Below are 25,129 nucleotides of genomic sequence, written 5' to 3'. Positions count from 1 at the left end.
CTGTGCCTTGCCATATGCAATTGCAACAAAGTTTCCTATCATTTCTGATGAAAAATCATCTTGCAGTGAGGATACATCGTGAGCATTATAATAATAATACTGACATTATTTCCACTGACGTTTATGGCTGACGGTACACTCATTGCAAGATGATTTTTCATCAGAAATGTTAAAAAAAAAAAAATGAAAAATGTTGAATGAAACAAACTGTTTTATTCTTTCTACTTTTTAGCCAATCGCTCCTCCCCCCAAATTCAACCAGCTCTAATGGCCAGGAAGTATGGGTTATATAATGAAAGTATCTGTGGAGAGAAAGCCTTATGGAGCTTTAAATTCACAATCTTTGGTCCATGTATATAGTGCTAGAACTGTGTAGGCCCCTATATGGAATAAAGATGTTCCCCTTTATGACCTTAATCAGCATTTCAGACTTCCGTGTGTGTTCATCATGTACATTCTACAAAGATGTCAGACCTTCTAGCAATAAAAAAAAAAAAAAGAAAAGAAAAATGCAGGGTACTTAGAGCAAGCAGACAGAACTATACCTCAGCTCTCTGGCTTCCACCCTGATTGATGGGCCAAAGAAGTCTTCCCTTGTCAAACATTTTCAGGGACAGATTTAGCTATTCTATAAATTTAAGCTTAGGTCAGACTATATTTGTTATGTATATTTTAGGCCATGTTAAAACAGGATAAACAGCCACATTCTCAGCACTGGTCAATGTGCAGAAGTCAGGGGATGGGGTACAAAGTGATTTAAGGCTCGTCTTTGCATATCTGTGGCACTTAGGGCTGCTCTGTGGAGGACCAAGACTTCTATTATGTTAAAGCATTCTCAGGGCTGCTCTAAATTATGCCAAGCTGCAATCACCACAGGAGGCTGAAAATGCAGTGGAAGACTGGAGACAGTACTGGCCACTCCCCCTTTCCTCCTGCCAGGCCGTCTTTTCCCTGCCACACAGAAGGAGAGTGCAATAAGAGCTTCTAACCTCTTTGCCACCAAATGATCTATGTTATCTTGGTGTGATCTTGCTGGCACTAGACTCACATTTCACTGGTGAGTTGATGTAAAGTGGCTACACCTCATAGAGAATCTGACCTAAGATGCCTGAAAGTAAAACAAGCTCAGCTGTCTGAGCCTTTACTCTGTCTCTTGAATCTTCTCATTTGTTATAAATTAAGAGCAGAGTTTGTAGAATTTTGTCAAAAGGTGGAAGAAAATAAGCAAAGAAATTAAGGGGCTCGTGCTGCAACCTGGAACCACATGCAGCAGCTTCTAGACTGTTTCCTTTCAGAAGAAAGGAATAAAAGCCCCCATCCCCACCCCTTCTCCTCTCAGTTACTGACTAATCTAAACCAGGAGTAACTCCCATCCAAGTCAATGGAGCGTGAGGAGAATCAGACCCATTAAACTCAATGGGAGTAGGCTGATTTACACTAGCTGAGGATCTGACCGTTATTTCAATCCATTTAGAACACTGCTGACATAAAGAGACAGAAATGGCAGCAGTTAAGAAACTTGATAATTTGTGCATATTTTACTGTGAAATCTAAACCTTCATGGCCAACTTATTTTACTGATCAGAGTGTATATTTCTTCCAATATAAAACCTAATAATGTAATTAGACTGGAAATTGGCTTAAGAGTTGCCAGCACTGATGCCTTCTTTTCCCCTACCAATATGTTCATTTTGAATGATGATCGCCACATTTCCTTCTCTAGCTGGGTCATTGTAACCTACGAGATCCGCATCATACTTTTCTACCCACGCGCTGCAGTTGTCAGGCATAACCATTCTAGATCATGTCTTTTGGGCACAGTTTTAAATAAAATCAAGTACAACTAATTGATTGCCTTTAACAAAAGTTATTAATTGATTTCACACCATTTTGGAGTTAGAGTGGACTGTGTTAATTTGATTAGTGTTCATTAATAAATTGTCAAATTCATGTGAAAAAGCCTACAGCGATGCATATATTTCAATGACTCCTTATATGTGCTCTAGGTTCCCTAGCTTTTTGATTATCACTTTTTATCACTGTATACTCATCCCTTTATCATTTTCCTTCCTTTCTTCTCCCCCTTTTCCTCCTCTCCTGTGGGCCCTACCAGAATACAATTTATAATTAATATGTATTGCTGTTTGAGGAATTTCTTAAAAATACTGCATCTCAAAGTGAGATGCACTTTGGATAGCAATAGAGTTCTCCATTCCACATACAGGCTCCTCCTTACTGCATTCCATTATTATCCCATTATTTTAATGGGGTGGGGGGGTGCGCTGTGTTTTCCTCCCCAAGTAGGTAATCAGAAAGATCTCATCATCCTTTCCAATTAAGAAATGAGAGCTCATTATCACTGTAAGAAGCAGAAGTTTATTTCTTAACAGTACAGAAAACTCAACCAGATCTATAACATGATGCAACAATTTATACCCATTGGCCTTGGAATATTTAGCTACCACACCAGATTTCTATGCTTGAAAAGCCCTAGGTTGAATTATACATTGTGATCACCATTAATCACCATGAAAATTAGACTTTAAAGGGATTTCTACTAGTTTTAGGATTAGAGTAGAGAACTCGTATGTAATTACATCCTCTTAATGGCTTTGTATTTGGATGGAAATTAATTGCACTAGTCCCTAATGCAGAACACCAGAGTGGATGCAGAATAATGGCCATATTTTCTAACATTCATGCTGTCAATTATACAGTAAAGCCAATGCATCATTTTTAATACCGTTATTATTAATGTTGAAGGATAAGCTCCCACCCAGGCATCACAGTATGGGTAGTGTCTACCCCTGTTGTGTGGAGTGGCCAGTTTTCCTAGATTTGCCTCTCTATCTGCTAACACCATTGCAGTACTCACCATCTGGCTGTGAGAGTGGAACACATTGCCTCCTTTGAGGCCATCTTTCATGCTGCTTCATTTATTGGCAAAAGGCATTTGATCCTCCTCTTCTCTGGCAGTATCACTAGAGACAAAGGCATCCATTTTCCACTCCACTGTATGCCACAAAGACGAGCCGAGCCTCATTAGACATGCTGCCAAGGACACAAACGTCAAGGGAGGAGGCAAATAGAACCTGGAGAATATTGCTCTCCTTCTGTGCTAGGCCAATGGAAGCCCCTCCACCTCTCATATGAGTAGTTTGGGGAATTCAGGGTGATCAGGGCCGGCTCCAGTCACCAGCTGAGCAAGCTGGTGCTTGGGGCGGCAGACTGTTCGAGGCGGTATTCTGCCCAATCCTAGAGCAGCACTGCCTTTTTTTTTTTTTTTTTTTTTTTTGGTTCTTGTTCCGCTCCGGCTGCCCTTTATGGGGCAGCAGCATGGAGAACCAGAGTGCCCTGCAGGGCAGTCCTCTTCCTTCCCTCCCCGCCGACCGGAGTGGAGCACTTGCGGCAGGCGGCGGCGCAGCGGGAGGGGCTGCGTGGCAGCGCCCCTGCTGTAGCCCTGGCCGCCCCCTTCTCTCTCTCTCCCGCCCACTCCCTCCCTCTCCCCAGCCAGTCCCCCCTGCACCCACGCTCCAGCCGTGCTGCATGGGTTTTTTTTTTTTTTTTTTGGTTTTGTTTGTTTGTTTGTTTTGCTTTGCCGTTCTGGCCACCCCGGGTTTTTTTTTGTTTGTTGGTTGGTTTGTTTGTTTTTGCTTGGGGCGGCCAAAAAGCCAGAGCCAGCCCTGAGGGTGATTGGTCAGTTGAAGTAGGAAGTGAAGCCAGGTAGCAGCCCACTCTGTGCAACATGTTTCCTTGCCAAAGCCCGAGATTTTATTGTGAATTTCCCCTTGGGAATTATTTTGTTCTCCTTGTAGCAGCCGTAACTTTCAAACCATGGCTTTTACTGTCTTAGGGCTGGTCCACACTAACCCCCCCACTTCGAACTAAGATACGCAACTTCAGCTATATGAATAACGTAGCTGAAGTCGAAGTATCTTAGTTTGAACTTACCGCGGGTCCACACGCGGCAGGCAGGCTCCCCCGTCGACTCCGCTTACTCCTCTCGCGGAGCAGGAGTACTGGCGTCGACGGCGAGCACTTCCGGGATCGATCCCAGAAGATGGATTGCTTACCTCCGGGTCCGGCGGTAAGTATAGACGTACATTTAGGAGGAGCTGCAGAGGTTAGTTTCACCCAACTGAGTAAGGCTTATTAGCACTAGGGCCACACAGTCAGCAACGCTGTCATGGGGGAATGAGACTGGGAAGCACTGTGGAGGAAATGCCAGATAGTGAAGAGGTGGGAAATATGACAGAGACCAGGATTCTGCATGGATTCTTGCATTATTCCTCGTGTCTAAGAGGTCATGCCCCTGCCCTTCTACCCAGCTACTCACCCCACACCCTGAGGGGCTAATGAATCTCTTTAATTTTTTGCAGCTCTGAAGCTACGTACATGTTGCATTGGTTTGGCCCCTTCCAAATGCTTTTGCATGCAATGGCATGGGAGATCAATGCCAGAAGCTACCTTTCACAAACAGTAACTCAAAGATAAACAGTGATACTAAACAAAATCCAATGGCTGGAAGGTTTCAGAGTAGCAGCCGTGTTAGTCTGTATCCGCTACAGACTAACACGGCTGCTACTCTGAAACCTGTCATTATGCAAGGCACTGCATTTAGCCGTATGGAGTGGGAAAATTTGTTAGTCTCCAAGGTGCCACAAGTACTCCTGTTCTTTTTTCAATGGCTGGAAGCTGACTCTAGACAAACTGAGACTAGAAATAAAGGGCAATTTTTTAACAATAAGGGTAATTAATAGTTGGAATAACTTACCTAGGGGGTTGGTGGATTCTCTGTTACTTCAAGTCTTCAAAAGGTAGGATGTGGTTGGAAATATTAATTTATTAATACAGGATATTGCCAGACACTAAAAATCAACCACAAATTCCTTTATTCAATCCAAAGGCCAAATGATATTTATACAATTGCTTTAAACATGCCTAAAAAGTTTAAATAATAAGCACTTATTACACCCACACAGTAACAAACATTCATAAGTATTTGATCAGAGTACTCACAAAAGGGCTAGACAGAGGGGTGCTTAAACTCATGTTGGCTGGCTCCAACTGGCCAGGCAGGTATTAGTGTTGAACCTTTAAAAGTTCATCTTGTTATACTGTAACAAACAAATGATGTCACTTCCAATCGCTAATTGTAGCTTAGAACCAGTTTTGGGCAGTGTGGGACTGGGCCCCTTTCTCCAATATAAACATTGGTATGTCAGAGTTTACTACCAGTTCACCACAGAACTTTTAACCAAATTGTGATAATCTTCTATACTTTAGAGGCTTTTTTCAAGGACTTTTCCTCCTATCTTATCAGCATCCTTTTAGGTCCAGTTGTTCCAGTCAAGCCACATTCCAAGCTTTGCATTCTCCCCAAAACTTGTCTTGTTAGATGCCACATTCCGTCCAACTTTTGAAGCTTTTATTTTCAAGGCCATGTTACATATTTTTCCTATATTTTCAAAGCCTTTCCATGGTTGATAAACCCCCTTTATTTTACTTACACTACAAAACACATTTTCCTTCACTCCAACAGATGTCTTTCTAAAATATATACTATAGAATCATAGAATATCAGGGTTGGAAGGTACCTCAGGAGGTCATCTAGTCCAACCCCCTGCTCAAAGCAGGACCAATCCCCAACTAAATCATCCCATACAGGGCTTTGTCAAGCCTGACCTTAAAAACCTCTAAGGAAGGAGACTCCACCACCTCCCTAGATAACCCATTCCAATGCTTCACCACCCTCCTAGAGAAAAAAAGTTTTTCCAAAATCCAACCTAAACCTCTCCCACTGCAACTTGAGACCATTACTCCTTGTTCTGTCATCTGGTACCATCCTAGATGACAGTCTAGATCCATCCTCTTTGAAACCCCCTTTCAGGTAGTTGAAAGCAGCTATCAAATCCCCCCTCATTCTTCTCTTCTCCAGACGAAATAATCCCAGTTCCCTCAGCCTCTCCTCATAAATCATGTGCTCCTGGCCTCTGATCATTTTTGTTGCCCTCCACTGGACTCTTTCCAATTTTTGTGCATCCTTCTTGTAGTGTGGGGCCCAAAACTGGACACAGTACTCCAGATGAGGCCTCATGAATGCTGAAGAGAGAAGAATGATTATGTTCCTCGATCTACTGGCAATACTCCTACTTATACAGCCCAAAATGCCATTAGCTTTCTTGGCAACAAGGGCACACTGACTCATATCCAGCTTCTCGTCCACTGTAACCCCATGGTCCTTTTTTTGCAGAACTGCTGCCTAGCCACTCGGTCCCTAGTCTGTAGCAGTGCATGTGATTCTTCCACCCTAACTGCAGGACTCTGAACTTGTCCTTGTTGAACCTCATCAGATTTGTTTTGACCCAATCCTCAAAATTTGTCAGGTCCCTCTGTATCCTATCCCTACCCTCCAGCATATCTACCACTCCTCCCAATTTAGTGTTATCTGCAAACTGGCTGAGGGTGCAATCCACACCATCCTCCAGATCTTTAATAAAGATATTTAACGAAACTGGCCCCAGGACAGACCCTTGCAGCACTCTGCTTGATATCGGCTGCCAGCTAGACATGGAGCCATTGATCACTACCTGTTGAGCCCGAAGATCTAGCCAGTTTTCTATTCACCTTATAGTCCATTCATCCAGCCCATATTTCTTTAACTTGCTGGCAAGAATACTGTGGGAGACCATACCAAAAGCTTTGCTAAAGTCAAGGAATAATATGTCCACTGCTTTCCCCTCATCCACAGAGCCAGTTATCTCATCATAGAAGGCAATTAGATTAGTAAGGCATAACTTGCCCTTGGTGAATCCATGCTGACTGTTCCTGATCACTTTCCTCTTCTTTAAGTGCTTCAGAATTGATTCCTCGAGGACCTGCTCCATGATTTTTCAAGTTCAACCACAAGTTATAGCAGCAGCTCCCAAACTGTAGGTTGTGATTCCAAATGGGATTGCACCATCAGCAGATGGAGTTGCAGTGATCTCTACTATAGGAGGACTCCAGCTTGCTCCACACATTACCTCACATATACGATGTGTGCAAGGTCACAATGCATGGAGGATGTGATTTTGCTCTACAAAATGGCATCCCCTGCACAGCACGACCTTGCACCATCATACATATGAGGTCACACTGTGTAAAGGATGCCATTTTGTAGAGCAAAATGGCATCCTCCATGCGGCATGACCTTATAAATACGGTGCATGCGAGGTCACACTGTCATGGAGGATGCCATTTTCCTCTTCCAAATGGTACCTTCCATGCTGTTTGGGGCCTGGAAAGGAAATACTTCATTAAAATGGGGTTGTGCCAGCAAAAAAGTTTGGGAACCCCCGAGTTATGGTCTTGACAAAGCAATCACTGGTGAAATTCGGTAGCCTGTGTTATATAGGAGGTCAAACTAGATGATCATAATGGTCCCTTTTGGCTTTAAAATCTAGGAATGTATGAATCAAGAAGCAGAAGTCCCAAGGTTATTCCTGAGCTCAGATCTCCAGCTATCAGTTTATTGTGACTGGCACAACATGAATTCTGACAGCATGACTATTAATTATTAAAATTATTCCTATGGGGAAAAAATAATTTGTGAATAAACAAATGCAGAAGGTGGCCTCTCTATTGAATGTGTGTGAAATAGGGTTTTGCTTTTTTTCAGATAAACAACTCTGATGCCAAGAGCTTGGAAAATAATGAAAAATTAAAGATTTGCACTACATCCACAAAGAGAGAGAATGATAAAATACCAAGATAGCTTAGTTAATTGATTGTGTGTGCAACACTGGGGCCTGAAAAACTCCCTTTCCCCGAGAACTCCAAGGAGTAAGAGGCTACATTTGTTTTCCACTTACAAATTTTTAGAAAGGTCAGTAGGGAGAGAAATGGGAAAGTGAACAGCGAGCACATAGATGATTTCAGCATTTGCCACTTCTCTCCCCCATTTAGCTAGTTTTCCTTTCTGTTTTGCTTTCTTTTGTTTAAAAATCTTTATTGTACTTTGGCTGCTCTGCATGGCAGCTGTGTTTGTTTGGAGACAGAATACAAAATGAAGGGCAGTTCTTTTATAGAATGAGCCCTGCAGTGTATTGGAAGAGTAACATAGCTCCCACTTATGCTGCGTCTATGTAAGTTACAGCATATTCTGGTGTACTGTTGTCCAGTCTGCTGTTAATAAAGTCCATTGACAATAATTCTGTGGTGCCTCACACAGCAGTTTCTCCCCAAGAAAGCATTATTGGAAGAGGTATGTTATTTACAAGGTGGAGCTTGTGCACTAGATATAAAGTTCTGACTGACAGTCGGACATCTGAGTTAGCTCTGGAAGAGAGGAGAGCTGGTTAAAGCCATTTTTCTTTTTGTTATATTTCATGTATCATTATTTCATTATATAGTCTTACTCACACTCTGATCCCAAGCCCACTAGAAATATCAGGCCCTACAACCATATTTTGCATGAAAATTCTCCCAAACACAGTGTGGGATACTCAAATAGGATGTTGTTCTTTAGTACCCTCCCCATCAGTGCCAAACACTGACACCTTGGCTTGTAAAAGGAGGCAAACAACAAGAAGGAAAACAGGAGTCTTAAAATGGAACTTCTGTTGAAATAGTTGTGGAAAGGGGTTTATTTTTTCAAAATAACAATACATTTAAGGTGGGTCCTTTATTTGGAATAGGGCTACATGGCCACGTGAAATCAGAAGCAGCCTATAAATCCATTGTATCTATGCTATTTTGATGACAATGCTGACAGTGCTGTCCTATATACTCCTAAACATTGTGTGCCATGGGAAGACGAGCACATTGTTCTGCACACACATAAAAATCCAAACTGAGGAGGAGGCCCTTAACTGAGAAATCCTGTCCTCACATCTCAAAGGGAAATCAGCTAATACAAAGCACAATTGTGTCTTATAGCATTTGAATGCATCAAACTCCATGGCTCCTTATGACATTTCTTTTCATGTTATAATCGCCCCACCCAAAGGGCTTAGGCCAGGGGTCAGCAACCTTCAGCACACGGCCTAGCAGGGTAATCCACTGGCGGGCCATGAGATATTTTGTTTACGTTGACCATCCGCAGGCACGGTCCCCCGCAGTTCCCAGTGGCCGCAGTTCACCATTCCCGGCCAATGGGAGCTGCGGGCAGTAGTGGCCAGCACGTCCCTGAGGCCCGCATAGCTCTCATTGGCCGGGAACGGCGAACCGCGGCCACTGGGAGCTGCGGGGGGGGCCAGGCCTGTGGACAGTCAATGTCTCTCAGTCCGCCAGCAGATTACCCTGTTGGGCCGCATGCCAAAGGTTGCCAACCCGCCTTAGGCAATGCCATTCTGCTAAGAAAAGAGTCATCACTGACTGCAGTAACTATTCTAGGCCTTCACCCTGCAATGGGATGCATGTGGATGACCTCTTATGCACTACGAAGTTCCATTGACTGCTATAAAGGTTATATTGCTATTTAAGCTTTAAATATTTGTTATTTTTTAATTACAGATGAAAATCTGTGTACAGTAAGGGTGGGAACTATACACCCAATTCCTATACATTTCTAGTGAAAACTGGACATCTACATCCCTTAGCTTTGAAAGTCTCAGCCTCAAAATATATTGAATTCTCTTCTCCAAATGTGACATTTCTCTTTTGACTTAAAATTAATGCTAACAACTATTTACCATTTACTTAGGTACCAGGGAATATCCTTAATTTTCTTCAGTAATGTGGTATTAGAGGAAGAAGTAGGTTAATCAACATATCATGGCAAAATATTTTTCTCTTAAAGCATATTTAATAAAAAAGTAGATATCTGGATCCAGTTAAGTCCAAAATTATTCCCTACAGCGTTCTAAAATAGGGGCAATCAAAAATGAAATGTAAGGGACTCAGATGTAGTAAAGCTCATGGTTAGTTGTATATTATCTGTGCCAGTCTAGAAAACAATTAAGTCAAATACCACATAGTCAAATAGTCAGTTACACAGAAGCCAGTAGAAAACTCATGAAAAATGTAATTGCACTTTCAAAACTCATGTATACTAGCAAGTCTATTCTCATCCCCATACAGGTACATTATACTCAATGTTAATGCAAGGTCTATACATTTTGTCTTGTCCCTGAGATGCTTCATGGAAGGGACACAGTTGTCAAACTGCTAACCCACATTTTACATTAATATACCACTGACATCAAGTTTGCTTTAAAAAGAAACATTTTGGACCAGATTCAGACAGACGCTTTATTATACCAATTGTAATCGGAGCCAGCCAATCAGTGGGCTAGATGAATAGCATTTAATTATCATTATAAATCAAAATTGGAGTAATTAGAAACAGACATTCAGAAAGATGCATTATATACTGAAAATAGAATACTATGGCTCAAGGACTTAGTAAATGAGCTTTGGAACTTTTGATGTCTATGTGGTTGATTCAATCAATGATTAAATGTTGTTAACATCAGACAAGTGGTTCATGGCCTCCATGAAATGTGTTGGTGGCCTCAAAACAGTTCCCAAAAAACAGCTCTCTCCATTGTAAAAACAACCTGCTGTCAGCGCCAATTGTTCTGCCCCCACCATTGTCTTTTGCTAGAGAAGAAAGGATTGAATGGGCCTGGAGACTGACCCATGCTCTCAGTGCTAGAAATAATCACTCCAGGATTAGGCTGAGGTGTGTTGGTGGGGTTGGAGAACTTTGCATTGCCATTACCAATGGTGTGTGACTGTTTTTGAACAGAGAACTCCTGGCTTCTGGGTGGTAAATCGAGCTCTTTTCACAAATACTCATTCACTAGTACAAATCTAGAGGGAAAAATAGCAGGACTTCTATTATTATTGTTGTTGTTGTTTAAAATAGCTAAAGAAGAAACAAGCCTCATTCGGAGTCTGTCAGATACAGATGTTCACAATTTACAGAGCCAGATTTTCAACACATGGCCTCTCTTTGTGACTGTGCAGCCTTGCGCATGCACAAAGCCCAGGAGCATGCATAAGCTCCTTGCAAATGTCTTTCACACACAAATTTTATGCAAAAACTGTTTGTAAAGCTGCATGAGAGCAAATGATAGTCTCAACAAGACACCTGAAAATTTCTCCACATTGCAAAACCAAGACACAGTTTAGCACTGCTGGCTCAACAGGGGATACAGACTGGAAAACAGAGATGCCAGAAAGGGCGTGCACTAGTGAGATGGGCACTGGACAAGGCCTCAGGAAACCAAAGATAAAAAATCATTGGGAATTTTGCCTTTGACTTCAACAGAGGAAGGATTTCATCCACGGATTCCACTCCTAGCTCTTCCACTGATCTCTTGTGCGACCAAGTCACTTCACTACACTGCATTTGTTTCCCCTCCCACTTTTTGTCCATTTTGTCTACATAGAATATAATTTCTTCAGGACAGGGGCTGTCTCTCACTGTGTGTTTGTACAGTGCCTAGTACAGTAGGGTGTATCGCAGCTGGGGCATCTAGACACTATTGCAATACACATAATAATTCATACTGTATCCCATGTGAGGAATGAGATGTAATGGCAGCAATCTATGAAGAAGCCAGTGCTGTGCAAGCCAACATGGTGTTTAGTTCTACCCCATTCCCTCGCTTTGATGCGCAACAGCAAGAAAACAACTAAATTTATTTCCCCTGAAAATTTCATTCCTTGATCTCAATGTTGTTTTTCTATAAATGCTTGGTCTTTACTTTGGCATTTACACTGCAGGAGGAGACCTTTATTCTGTCTTAACATTCTATTCCATTAACATTAGCTCTTCAATATACAATACTCGGAGATACACCAAAGTTAATGCAATTCCCACTGAATGTGTTAATTAAAAAAATCCAGCAACTGGATTAATTTTGCAGCATCAAAGTGAACCTTTCATAACTGGAACTTGCCCCCTATATATCCTTAAAACTAATACAGTCAGGGTATGCATTCAAGTGCAAATTTCAACTTTAAAAGGAATTGTTCTGCTAGTTCACTTCCTGCTATTTGAGTAATCTTTTTTTTTCCCTCTCTACAGAACTGATTTAATATATTTTTGGATATACTTGTCACCAGAAGTAGATAAATCTGGGAAAATAGAAAATCCTTGTAGATACATACAGCTGAACCCAATTTTCAACTTGAATGTCTTAAAAAAAAAAAAAAAAACCCACCTCCATAGTCTGCATTTGCAAGCTCTACAGGCACTTTGACATTTAAAATGGGGATCTAGTTGACTATATGTCTATGTAAGCATCCAAATGTGGGATTTGGAGCTCCTAGAAAAGCACCCCTTAAAAACTGGGATCACAGTTGCTTTTTAAAGCATCCACTAAAAAAAGGTCATAAACAACTTTGCTGCATTGGCCTCTTTTTTAGCATACTTGAATATCAGCTTGAGTTGAAGGATCTGTATCTAGAGTGCTTTACAACATTTGTAAACAGATGTTGTAAGGCAAAAAAGCTACCAATGTTAGCAACCATTAGGAAAGGGATAGATAATAAAACAGAAAATATCATAATGCCACTATATAATCTATGGTATGCCCACACCTTGAATACTGTGTGCAGTTCTGGTCACCCCATCTCAAAAAAGATATGTCAGGACTGGAAAAAGAACAGAGAAGGGTAACACAAATGATGAGGGGCTTGGAACAGCTTCCAGATCGAGGTCTATAAAATCAGGAATGGTGTGGAGACAATAAATAAGGATGTGTTATTTATCCCTTCACATAGCGCAAGAATTAGGGGTCATCCAATGAAATGAATAGGCACCAGAGATTAAACACATTGCCTGGGGATGTTGCGAAGGCCAAAAGTATAACTGGATTCAGAAGAGAATTACACAAATTCATGGATAAGTCCATTAATGGCTAGTAGCCAAGATGATCAGGGATGCATCCCCATGCTCTGGGTGTCTCTAAACCTCTGATTGCCAGAAACTGGGACTGGATGACCGGAGAGCTAACTTAATTATTGCCCTGTTCACTCTCTCTGAAACATCTGGCACCAGGCACTGTCGGAAGACAGGATACTGGGCTAGATGGACCATTAGTCTGACCTAGGGTGACCAGATGTCCCGATTTTATAGGGACAGTCCCGATTTTGGGGGCTTTTTCTTATATAGGCTCCTATTACCCCCCACCTCCTGTCCCGATTTTTTACAGTTGCTATCTGGTCACCCTAGTCTGACCCAGCATGGTCATCTTATGACATTTATAAGTGTGCGAGAAACTTGTTTGTGCTCTAGTGTGGAATGTTATGTCTGGGAATTAATAATAATCCCAGACATAAATTAATAATAATAATAGCCAAAAATGTGTACAGTAATATACATAGGAAGAGACAAATTATGTAAACTATAGACTTTCTGTTGGAATTATGTGTACGTTACTTTTGGAACCCCACCACAGCATCTGAATTCCAAGAGAAGTAACTAAGGAGCTAGTTTGCTAATCACAGTCATGTTAGTAATCATTCTTTAGCTTAGTGGTGGGCAACCTGTGGCACACAGCCCATCAGGTTAATCCGCTGGCGGGCCATGAGACAGTTTGTTTACATTGACCGTCCACTGGCGTGGCTGCGGTTCACCGTTCCAGCCAATAAGAGCTGTGGGAAGTGGCGGCCAGCATGTCCCCGCCCATCACTGCCTTAGTGCCTTCAACATGTGCAGCAGACTTCGTTCAGACATGGAGGAAATGTTCTTTTGCCAAATGTTTTTGAGGCAGATACCATTCCACCATTACAGTGCGAAAAACAATTTGGCTTCACTCCAAGTCTTGCTTTATTAGGCTGTGACGGTGATCGGACCATTGAAGGCCAGATTCACAGCTGCTGTAAAACAGAAGTCAATGGAAAAATTTACATTAGCTGAGGCTCTACCCCTGTTCTTTTCCATTTATTTAGCACCAGCCACTTCTTGTAGCTAGACTAGCGTTCATCTCACAATGGAAATCGTCCATTCAAATTCCTGTCCCACTCCAGGTTGCTAAATCCTGGGGTATTTATGGAAGAGTTTATAAACATACCCAGGCCATTTATATTGAGAGATCAGAACTCTTCATAATGTACAATATATGGCAAATACCCAGACTAACAAGGCCCTGTTCAATTGTAACAATACAAGGCCCTGTTCAATTTTTAATCAGGTAAACTCCTATTGGTGCCAATGTGGTATCTCACCTCCTAGAACTCTGTATACTTTACTATGGAATTCAAAATCTTTACTATAAAATTCAACCTATGCCAATAAAAATTATGTTTTTAAACTGTAAGGGATTTGAATGCATGACAACACAGCTTGAGAAATGGGCAACATTTTCAAAAGTAACTAAAGTGGCTAAGACACCTAAGTACCATTGAAAGCCAATGGGATTTATTTTGAAAACTTTACCCAGAACCACAGTGCAAAAGCTGATTTTCAAATATATCTTCTAAATAGCCCTGGATATCTCAGAATATCTGCTGTTTTATTTCAGGGGAATTGTTTGATTGAATTAATAGATAATGGGGTACATTTGGTTATGAGCACTTGCATGTTTTTAATCCTCATGAAACTTCTCTCTCAGATTATTAAATCTTTAATTACAACACCATCCGTAGTGTTAGGGGAAATTATTGTTTAATACTATAGTATTTTTTTCTATGGGAATAGTCATCAGAAATCACTTCTTATACAAAAAGGAAGTAGTGGTCCTTTAAGGTAGGGGGTGCTCAAAATTCTTCAGAGAGTGGGCCACATTTTAAGGGAAACACTGTCACACAAATTACCTTTACTCCTGGTCATGGCCATGTGGATCACTTCCCCTTCTGTTTGTGATTGCCCACACCACTTTGTTTCATCTGAAATTCTGGCCTCTACAATGGTTTCTTACATGGAAGTTAATATTTGGAAAAGAGTTAATACAATGTTAGCTCTCAGCACCTGATTTAGCAGGAGGAAAACAAGGAGGAGTATTAGCTATGTACCCAGCCAACTCACCATGCACCACCAGCGAGTGCTCTGAGGACCATGGTTTGAGCACCTCTGCTTTAGGCACGTCCATGAAACCATGCCAGAGATGAAAGCATACAGACCACACATGGCAGAAGTTCATCAGTGTAGGTTTCCTCTTTAATCTGAAACAGGCCATTTGTTCCTTTCCAAAGCTGAACATTTCTTACCTCAGTGCCTTGCTGCAGTTTGTGAAGAGCCACAAGTATGAGTTCTGCTGCATTTTTTGGAATCTGCTCTATATCTCTGGTCAGCAATCTTTGTTTTGTGTGTAGCTCATTGCTGTTATCAGAATTTTCTTTTTAATCTTATTACAGCACCCTTTATCTTGTGTGAGAGAATTTCAGTGCTTTCACTTCACTTCAGTGACTACAAGGAGGTTTACAGGAAATAGCATTCATTACTGCAATTTGTAATTATTGGTGAAAACTCTCAATTTAGCCCCTAAAATGTGGGCTATACATGTTGGTCTAATTTTATTGTTGGGTTTAGTGTGCAGGTGCTGGGTGGTGTTTGTGGCCTGTGATATACTGGAGGCCAGACTAGATGATCTTGTGATCTCTTCTGGCCTTAAATTTTATGATTCTAATGTGTTTACACACAAAATGGTGGTAACCTTCACTGAAATCTGCACATATCAGGCTGCTACCGCATTTCATTCCTTTCCTCCATTCTTCCATCTTCCTCCCTCTGGTTCATTTTATAGAACAGTCCACAGTGTCGCTCATCATTTCCAAATATTCCCCTTAAATATATTTTCTTTGGACTTGAGTTGATCCTGGAACGGTCTTAACATTGCAACCTCGTTGGCTTACATCAGAAGATCAATGGTTTCATTTTGTTTTAAGTGAACTTCAGTGTCCTAAACGTAATTCTAAACTAACAGCAAAGCTCATGTTTTTAGCAATTGTGCTCATAAATAAGGGTAATAGGATACAGGGTGCAGGTTGCATGCATTTAAGATCCTCTGTAGATTTCATGGTCTTTGCATAATTTAAGCTTTCAATTAAAAAAAAAAAATTTTTTTTAGGCCTTTTGTTTGGAAAAATAACCTTCTTCCTGTTTACAGAAACAAAATGGAGCCAGATCAGATCTGAACTTCCTACATTCATCTCAAGGGAATGTTAACTTGAAAGCCTATCTGTGACCATTTCAACAAAGATAGCTTGAGGAAAACAAAAAATTCATAGCTCTTGTTTCCGAAGCCCAATTATAAAAGAGTACATATTTTTAGACTGAAATCCCATATAATTTTGAAATAAAATGTTCATGCATGAATGACTGCATCTCTTACCACTGAAATATTTAAGGCAGGTACAGACAGTGTCACATGGTAGCCTTACTAATCCAGAATTCATACTCTCTTTCAGATGTTTCCTTATTTGAATTCCTCACATATGTTCAGTGTCTTCATATCTGTTATTGAAATGGGCCTTGCTTATAACAGATATGGGGGGAAAGTTTTTCCAGAATGTCCCTCAGATCTATTGCCACTATAAATAAATTTATTTATTTCTTACTCTACTATATATTTTATTAACTTAGTTTTACCACGCATTTCAAGAAAAAACAAAACAGCAGATCTCACAAAAATCCAGACTCCGTGCACTTGGCCCTTTCTAATCAAAGACTTGCTTATTAGTGTTTTTTATTTACTCAGACTGCCTTATGCATGGTCTTCTGACATTCTCTAGACTATTGCCTCAGCAGGATGTGTCTTTTTTCCCAGTCCCAGGAGGCCCAGGTGCTGAAACATCTGGCAGAAAAGAGAGAGCATGAGCGAGAAGTCCTTCAGAAGGCTTTGGAGGAGAACAATAACTTCAGCAAAATGGCAGAGGAAAAGCTGATACTGAAAATGGAACAGATCAAAGAAAACCGTGAAGCTAATTTAGCTGCTCTTATTGAACGTCTTCAAGAAAAGGTAATCAGGTCATGACTCCACACCACAGCCTGCAGCAAGAATTTTGGTCAAAATTTTCAAAAGTAACTGGTGATTTTGGGGGACTCCATTTTTAGATCCCTTAACTTGAGGCACCTTCAGAGGAGGATTGCTCAGGGCTTTCTGAAAATCATGTCCCATTAAGGTGACAAGCTGAGAACTCAAAATCACTAATATTTTGAAAAATCTTTGCCTCCTTCTCAGACTGTACCAGCTAGTTCTCTACTATATCCAATTCTGATATGCTCTCAGGCCTGTTTATCTGTTCCCTTTTCTGGCTAAGAACTGCACCTTTACCCTTATGGGCAAAGGGTCGGTGTTTTTGAAATCAAAGGCCCCAAGTTCAAAGACAGAAAAAATGTCAAAGAAAGGTTGTTTAGGTTTAATTTCTGGCTTCTAAGCGAGATTTATGAACCATGTGGAATAAATCATTTGTCTCATATTTAACCACATACATCCATAACGGACTGTGTTGCAATCACTCTCCTAATTGAGGGAGATTAGATCTATCTTTTGGACCCCTTCAATATACATCCCCAGGGGCTGAGTGTACCTACCATTCCTAATGCAACCCTTCCAGCCTGGAGAGCAAAAGCACAGGAAAAGGAACCAGATGTGATAAAGTCCTTTTAACGTATTTTGCAGAGAATGATAACTTCTCTGTTGGGATGCAATACAAGCTGCTATTTTGAAGTATCTAATATGTCAGCAGACAAGTGTATATACCTCTTAGTTGTCCCTGAGGCGGAGGGATGTCCGTTTTAGATCTACGTTTTTCTCCGTCTTACACCATCTCACCTTGTTAACAGTAGATAATTGGCATCAGAGATGTCAAATGAGGAAGCAGAGCTGGACAAGAAAGAGAGGGCAGCCTTCTTAGTGTTATACCCTAAAGAAGGATGTAACAGGCTGTTTCAACCTAGTCTCTGGAAGCCCCAGGATTGTGCCTAACCTCCTTGACTGTGTTTTAAATAACCTTGCATGCACATATCCCAAAGTCCAGCAACTCAAAGGAAAAAGACTGTTAGTTGTCCTTGGGGTAATGAAAGGAAATAGGGAAGGCAAAAGGAGCAGTTGCATGCTCTAGACTGATGTCAGAAGGAAGTCCCTTTATGTCACAGTCCATCCAGATGAGCAAGTAGATGACATATACATGAAGTCAAGGGAATGCTTCTGAGAAGAGGCTGCCTTCTCCCCACTGGAGGTGAAGTCCAGACAGGAAATGTGGATAGACCAAAAATTAAGAACTTTGGGATTTAAAAAACAAACCCACAAGCACCCAAAATGCTGACCATGACTATGTAAGAGGGGAAAAAAATAAAACAGTGAGGCCAAAATCTTCAAAACTGGCCTCTAATTATAAGTGCCGCGATTTTTGGGTGCTCAAAGGCTCCCGCAATCAGATGCCACTTGTGGATGCCGAAGTCAGTGGAAGCGGCAAGGGCTCAACCTCTGGAAATCAGCCCTGCCCTAGCCATCTAACATTTGCCACACAAAATTAGAAGCCACATATGAAAATTTGACCTTCAAATTACAAATGAGATCAACACAACAAGTTTGCCACAGGCCTATTCCAAAGCCCAGTGAAGCCAATGGACACACTCACATTGACTGCAGTGGGCTTTGGATCAGTCCCCATAAAGGAACATGGCGACGTATAAATCTCACATAGGACACTCACTGGAGGCACCCTCACTTGCAGTCAGTTGGCCATGGGTCTTTGTTGCTGTTGTCATTTTGTGTTGGTCATTGAGTTTTCAGATTATATTATCAGAGCTAAATACATGAATGAGATCAAAATCTGATCATTAGTTTATATGAAAGGACAGCAAGAAAAAAAAAAAAAACCCAGATATGTGCCGAACAGCCAAAAAAAAATACAGCTTTGTAAACACTCTGGATGGAAGCTTCCCAAATTCATTCCACAGCTGTCGTTTCTGAGTACAGGCCCATGGTAACATGAGTATCCAAATTTACAGTGGCGCCAATGAATCTAAAATTAACTAGGACAGAGCTTTGTATTACAGCCATTAATGGTTATTATTCTAATCAGAAATGACCAAGAGAAGACAAATTGGCCAGTGATGAACAGAAAGGCCTAAAGGTGAACCTTGAAGACAGCTGCCATTTTACCTAGAAGTTCTAGGAGAATCTGCAGGGCTGGCCATCCGCTCAACCCAGAGGCAGATTTACGTGAAACACAGGGTGCCCTGGCACTGGGCTCCCCCAATAACAGGGGGCCCCAGGGCTGGGCAGCTGCAGGGGCAGAAGCTTGGTCCTGCCAGCTCCTGGGGTTCCTGCTGCAGGCTCCGCCCCCACCAGCAGCCAAGCTCCCCCCTCTCCTGCCTCTTCCCCGAGGCGTGCCACGTTCCCACCCCTCCGCCTCCCTCTCCCTCCCAGTGCTTCCGCTACCACCGAACAGCTGTTTGCCGGCACTCCGGGAGGGAGGGGGAGAAGCAGGGCCACAGTGTGCTCAGGGGAGGAGGCAGAGAAGAGGCGGGGGTGGGGCCTTGGGGAAGGGGGTGGAATCGGGGCAGGGCGGAGCAAAGGCAGGGCCCCCGCACTCCCCCTACACATGCCCCCTGCCGTGAGCTGCTCAGGCAGGGGGCTGGGAGCACCCCCACGACCCCAGCCCACACCCCCTCACACATATCCAGCCCTGACTCCTGCACCCCCTCACACACACCCAACCCTGACTCCTTCATCTCTCTCACACACACTCAGCCCCCTGTCATCCCTGACTCCTGCACCCCCCACATCCCCACTTGCACCTCTCGCACCAGACAGGAGCACCACACCCCAATCCCCTGCCCCAGCCCTGAGCCCCCTCCTGCACCTTAAATCCTGGCCAGATCCTGCACCCCAAACCCCAGCCTGCTACTGCACCCTAACTTCTTCCCAGATTCTGCACTCCCAGCCCTGAGCCCCCTCCCGCACTAAGTCCTGGCCAGATCCCGCACCCCAATATTTTTTTACATTTTTTTTTTATAAAGCGCTTTTATCCAAAGCGTTTTTATCCAATAGTTAGCTAACGGTACAAACAATATTTGGAAAGATCATTAAGTGGTCCGCCGAGATCCTCAGTGATTTTCAAGTGGTCTGTGGAAAAATAAGTTTGACTACAAAAACAATCAAGGTACAGTTTATTTTCATTTACTTCCTATTACTTATAGGAGGAGGAGGAAGAGAAAAGAAAAGAAAAGAAAAACGGGGGCGGGGAGGAGATAAGAAAGAATGTTCTTTTTCTTGGCTGGGTCCCAAGGAGGGGCCCCAAAAATGAAGCTGAGCACAGGGCCCCACTAACTCTAAATCTGCCACTGGCTGAACCTCGTCTTTGGAATACTCAGATTGCCTCTTCTGGGTGATCTCACTGATTTCAATATAAGAGCTATACCATGCCTGTGTCAGCTGTAAAGCCTCTTGTCCTTGAGATAGTGTTCTTTGTGGTCTCCTTCACAGTGATGAGGGATAGCTGAATCCCCAGCTCTTCCAAACAGGATGGACATTAACTCACTAACGGTTAGTATCAGTTGTGAGTGCGGGCTCTCAATTCCCACGTCCCTGCTGAACCCTGAGGAGTTTCATACCTGGATATTGCCCAGGCATAATGGTAGTCTCTGAAAGTTATAGAAACTAAAACACAGGCTGCAGAGGAGGTGGCTGGGTGTCTGTCTCCTGCAGCAGCATCTAGATTGGTACAAAGATTTATTCTAGGCATATAGAAGGTATGTTATTGTCCCCAGCCATAGGACAGAGAACCATTCTCTGCCAGAAACTCTCCTGTTGAAACATTTTGGCTAATGTGCAGTCTGATTCATCCGGATGACTGATTCAGTCTGTCAGCAGCTCCTTTGGATGAGACCGCAATGAGTTGTGACCTTTGAGAATAGAGTTAGGTCTCTCCTTGCCTTTTTACTGTGAAAGTTGCAAGCTAGCCATGGAGCACATTTATGACTGGGGTCTTGTTTCTGACAAAAATGTCCAGGGTTCTCAGAAGCTCACTATTGCAGGTCTGATTCATGTCCATTTAGGGTTGTTCTGATTCTTTTCCACTGTGGCTGTGCTACCCTTACTGACCGGCATTGTCACCATGCGACATCCTGCCTAGATGCCTTAGTGGAGGAATTCTTGAGTCCTTTTCCTCAGACTGCATCTGCATAGAATTTAGCCCTAAATTAGAATTGTTCCCTTTTTATTACAAGTCTTCCGCGAGTTCAGTGTCTGGATGGTACCTTGTCAGGCTGTTGATCCTGGCATTTACTTTGCCAGTGATGGCAACCTCAATTGCTTGCCTGTCCACTTCTCCCTCAATCACCTCCGTGCTTCTTCACATGCCATCCCCGTGCATTGGAACATCTTCACATAAGTATAAATAAAACTGTCAGCTTAACCTTAAGCTACCTCTGAAATGATGCCTATAAATTTCTTCTGCTGACACTGGTTAGGATAAATGAGGATCTGCAATTTCTCCTTTTCTGCTCAACTCTGCTCATTTTGTTACTCATTCCCTCACCCTTCCCCATCATACATGTCTAGTTTTCCTCCTGTTGTGTCCTGTCATCTAGATTGTGAGCTCTCCGGCTACCTTGATGGAGCCATGATCCTTAACTGCAGCTCCTACGTACTACTGTAATATGAACAGTAATAATAGCCACCTCTCACACACGAAGATATGGTAACCTGCTCGCAAGAAGGTAATTACCTAGAGCCAGTTCACCACAGCTGAGATTAAATTTTTCAGCGACATTTTGGAACGCAATGGGAGTTGTGTGTATTCAGCACCTAGAAGAATTGGACCCTTAGGGTGAAATTCCCTCCTGTGCAGAGGGCATGCCACAGGGGCTACGTCACTCTTAAATACTACTTAAGACCTCAAAACAGGACTTAAGTCAAATTTAAGTAGTGAATAGGCCTTGTGCTGGCCTGGTGAATTTCATCCTTCAGGAGCAGCACCCCCAAAAGATTGTTGTTCTACTTATTCTATCTATGCACAGGGGAACTGTACACAGAGAGCAAGGGGTTTCCATTAAGAATCTTCCTGGGCAGGTGCAGCAAAGATGAGGTTTGACCTTTCCCTTCTTGATGTTTTCCAGGAGAGGCATGCTGCAGAGGTCCGTAGAAACAAGGAGCTCCAGGTTGAACTGTCTGGCTGAAAAAAGCAACGGTGGATGAGACACCTCCCCACCATTAGTAAACTCCCCTGCCTATATTATTACGGATCATGCGATATCAGTATGGGAAATGTATGACATGGTTTAAAAAAAAAAATAAAAAAATCAAGAACTCAATAAAAAACAAAACAAAAACAAAAATAAAAACAATATGGTCTCTCTGCAGAATGATTTGCTTGATGTTTAAAAAAAACTTGGATCTTATTTTGTAAATACTTACATTTTTGTTAAAAAATACAAGTATTGCATTATGCAAGTTATTTCATAATCTTACATGTCCTGTAACAGGCTTTTGATGTGGTCTATTTCCACTCAGTTGAATTTGCTAGGTCTGTTCATTTGAAGCAGCCCATGTCTAATTCCATTCCCTGCCATTTTAATTCTAACCATGCAATGAGATTAATAGTAGGTCTATGGTGCTAGAGACCAGTCATCGCCTAATAACCCAGAAGGCTTTGTAATCAATAAGCTCTGTTAAAACAATAACTAGATCACAGGTATTGTGACGATACATGAAGCTGTTCGGATGAAAAGCTCTTAAAACATTGTGTGTTCATAATTTATTTACATCTACCCTTTGTAGCATTAAAATGAACCAGAGATTAAACTGTTATTTGCAATGTTTATTTTGTCTGCCTTCATCAGATCAGAGGCAACAAATATGGCTTTTTTAATAAGAGCTACTGATAAGAAGGCAAGGGACATCAATCTGAGCCAAAGTTAAGAAGCTGAGTATTATAAACAGCTAGCTATGAAAAATCCTAAATGGTACACAACAGCCATAAACATGCTAATTGTCTCACAAGCTCAATTCACAAGTTGAAGATTTATTGATGGTGCAATTAATCAACATCAAGTGGCTTTGTCTGTAGATGCCATGATCTATGATATTCATTTGAAGCTACTGTGTTACATGTGTAAAAGTACAAAGGCTACTGAGTATTTCCACCTGGAACCCGTGAGCTGGTTGTTGCATTTTTTTTTTATTTTTTTTTTAAAACACTGCCGATTTCCATTCAACATGACCTGTCCTCTTCAGTGTTAGTCAACCTGACCTACTTTAAAGACATCTAGAAAAAAAAGAGGGCTGATGCGGCAGGAATAATTAGACAGGGTGCTTGTGCCAAGTACGGTATCACCAAACCTAACATAACCCCTAAAATAGCTGCCGTTTTGAAGTTGTCCCTACCCCCTGGAGGTTGCTGCCTGCATATTCTACTCTTCATTAGTGCTATTTTCCTGTATGTCATTGTGAGCAAGCTGTGATTAATAAAGAATTGGGGTTCTGTGAACTGAAAAAGGGCTTGTCTGTTCTCTCGCTCCATCACTTCTGACACATGCCACTGTGAAGTTAAAGTCCACTGACTTCATAGCATCATGGACATTAGAAACGGAAAGGCCTATGAGTAGGGCAGGGAGCCCATTCCCCTGCCAGTACAGGATGAATCCCTACAATATATATTTTTATTGTTGAGACATAGTGCTTATCATTATGTGTCTCCGAGGCGGAGATACAATGCAATCCTGAAGGGTGACTTTACAGAGCACAGAATGTAATAAAAAAAGAAACCATCAGTAAAAGGCATGTGGGGATGCAGGCTTACCACTGTCATGTCCCACAACAAGCACATATCATGACCCCAACACTTGCTATCTGTGAACACATTGATATTAGAGCCTAAGGAAACTCACTTCCAGGCTTAATGAACAAGGCAAAATAGCTAGTGATAGTGCTGAGCAGCAGCAGGGTTTGGCTGTAGAACCCGATCAGGACTCACACCATGTAAAGACACAGGTTTGGTCCAGAACCAAAATCAAGAATAATTATTTTTAATAGTTTCTGGTTTAAATCCAGGAAAGCAAAGCTACTGAGAGATGGTTCCTGAAGAAAGATGGGCCAAGACACGAAATATTTATGATGAATTTGGGGGCTTCCAAGCCCCCAAGTCTGAACGAGCCTAGGGTTGGTTTTGCAAAACCAGAATCCACCCAACAAGTTTTTCCAAAATCAAACTTAGTCCGTGCAGGGCTTTTGGCTCATTTCTCAGACAGACAATCAGCAAATGCACACACAGGCACCAGGGCATGAGCAAATTAACAGATTTGACAACACATGCACCAGATAACAATAGGAGGGATAAAGCCCTTCACAAAAACTTGGTTTTGTTGTTTAAATTTTTCTGTTTTTATGGCAGCAAGAACAAAAGAGGAAATGGAAAACACTGGGAATTGGTTCAAATAGCAAACTTTGGATCTGGATTTCATACTCCCAAAGTTGGCAGATGTTTATAATGGGTGCAACCAAAATGACAAATCCAAAGATATATTCATAGATTCCAAGGCCATAAGGGACCATTGCGATCATCTAGTCTGACCTCCTGCACAGTACAGGCCATAGAACTTCCCCCATATAATTCCTAGAACAGATCTTTTAGAAAACCATCCAGGAGCTCACCTAAGTTCAGAGGGGTTCAGATCGACAGGTTTGGTGTGAGCGTTTCTCAGGCAAAGATAATATACTGGCACTTGAGGATCCTTCAGAACCAAATTACTGCCATGTCAATTGGCTAATAAGATTTGGCACTATTTTAGCACCGTTCCTATTACTCCATCACTGTATACTTTCTAGCTGATCCCCATTTATACATTTGGCGTAATGGATCTATAAAATGGGGTTGCAGATTAAAGATCTTCCTGAAAGGTAAGAATACTCAGAACACCCATTTTTAAAGCCTTTCTATCCTTGCCATTTTAAATATTTGAGCTTTTTTGAAATTCTGTGGGTGTTGTGGGGTACAGGAGTCTGGTCAAGGGCAAATATACTGGTCACTGGATGAGTAGTTTTCTGTTCCCTGAGTGACCAGAGCAGGGGCTGCACTACAGTAATCAGGAACCTGCTAGAACCAGTTAAGGCAGGCAAATTAGGACACCTGGAGCCAATTAAGAAGAAGCTGCTAGAATAAATTAAGGCAGGCTAATCAGGGCACCTGGGTTTTAAAAGGTGCTCACTTCAGTTTGTGGTCCTAGTGAGAGGAGTTGGGAACA

The 25,129-nt window shown here is 42.0% G+C and overlaps 1 protein-coding gene across 1 annotated transcript in view; it reads left to right on the top strand.

The window, feature by feature from the left end:
• Nucleotides 1–23,376, top strand: part of STMN2 (stathmin 2) — a 58,297-nt gene extending 34,921 nt beyond the window's left edge. The window contains exons 4-5 of the mRNA XM_054018252.1: nucleotides 16,704–16,895; nucleotides 22,007–23,376. Coding sequence (XP_053874227.1) covers nucleotides 16,704–16,895; nucleotides 22,007–22,066 — 252 coding nt within the window. The 3' untranslated portion in view covers nucleotides 22,067–23,376. The remainder of the gene's footprint in view (nucleotides 1–16,703; nucleotides 16,896–22,006) is intronic.
• Nucleotides 23,377–25,129: the final 1,753 nt, after the last annotated feature.

The sequence above is a fragment of the Malaclemys terrapin genome, chromosome 2 (assembly GCF_027887155.1).
Source record: "Malaclemys terrapin pileata isolate rMalTer1 chromosome 2, rMalTer1.hap1, whole genome shotgun sequence".
NCBI lineage: Eukaryota > Metazoa > Chordata > Testudines > Emydidae > Malaclemys > Malaclemys terrapin.
This window is presented reverse-complemented; position numbering and strand designations above follow the sequence as displayed.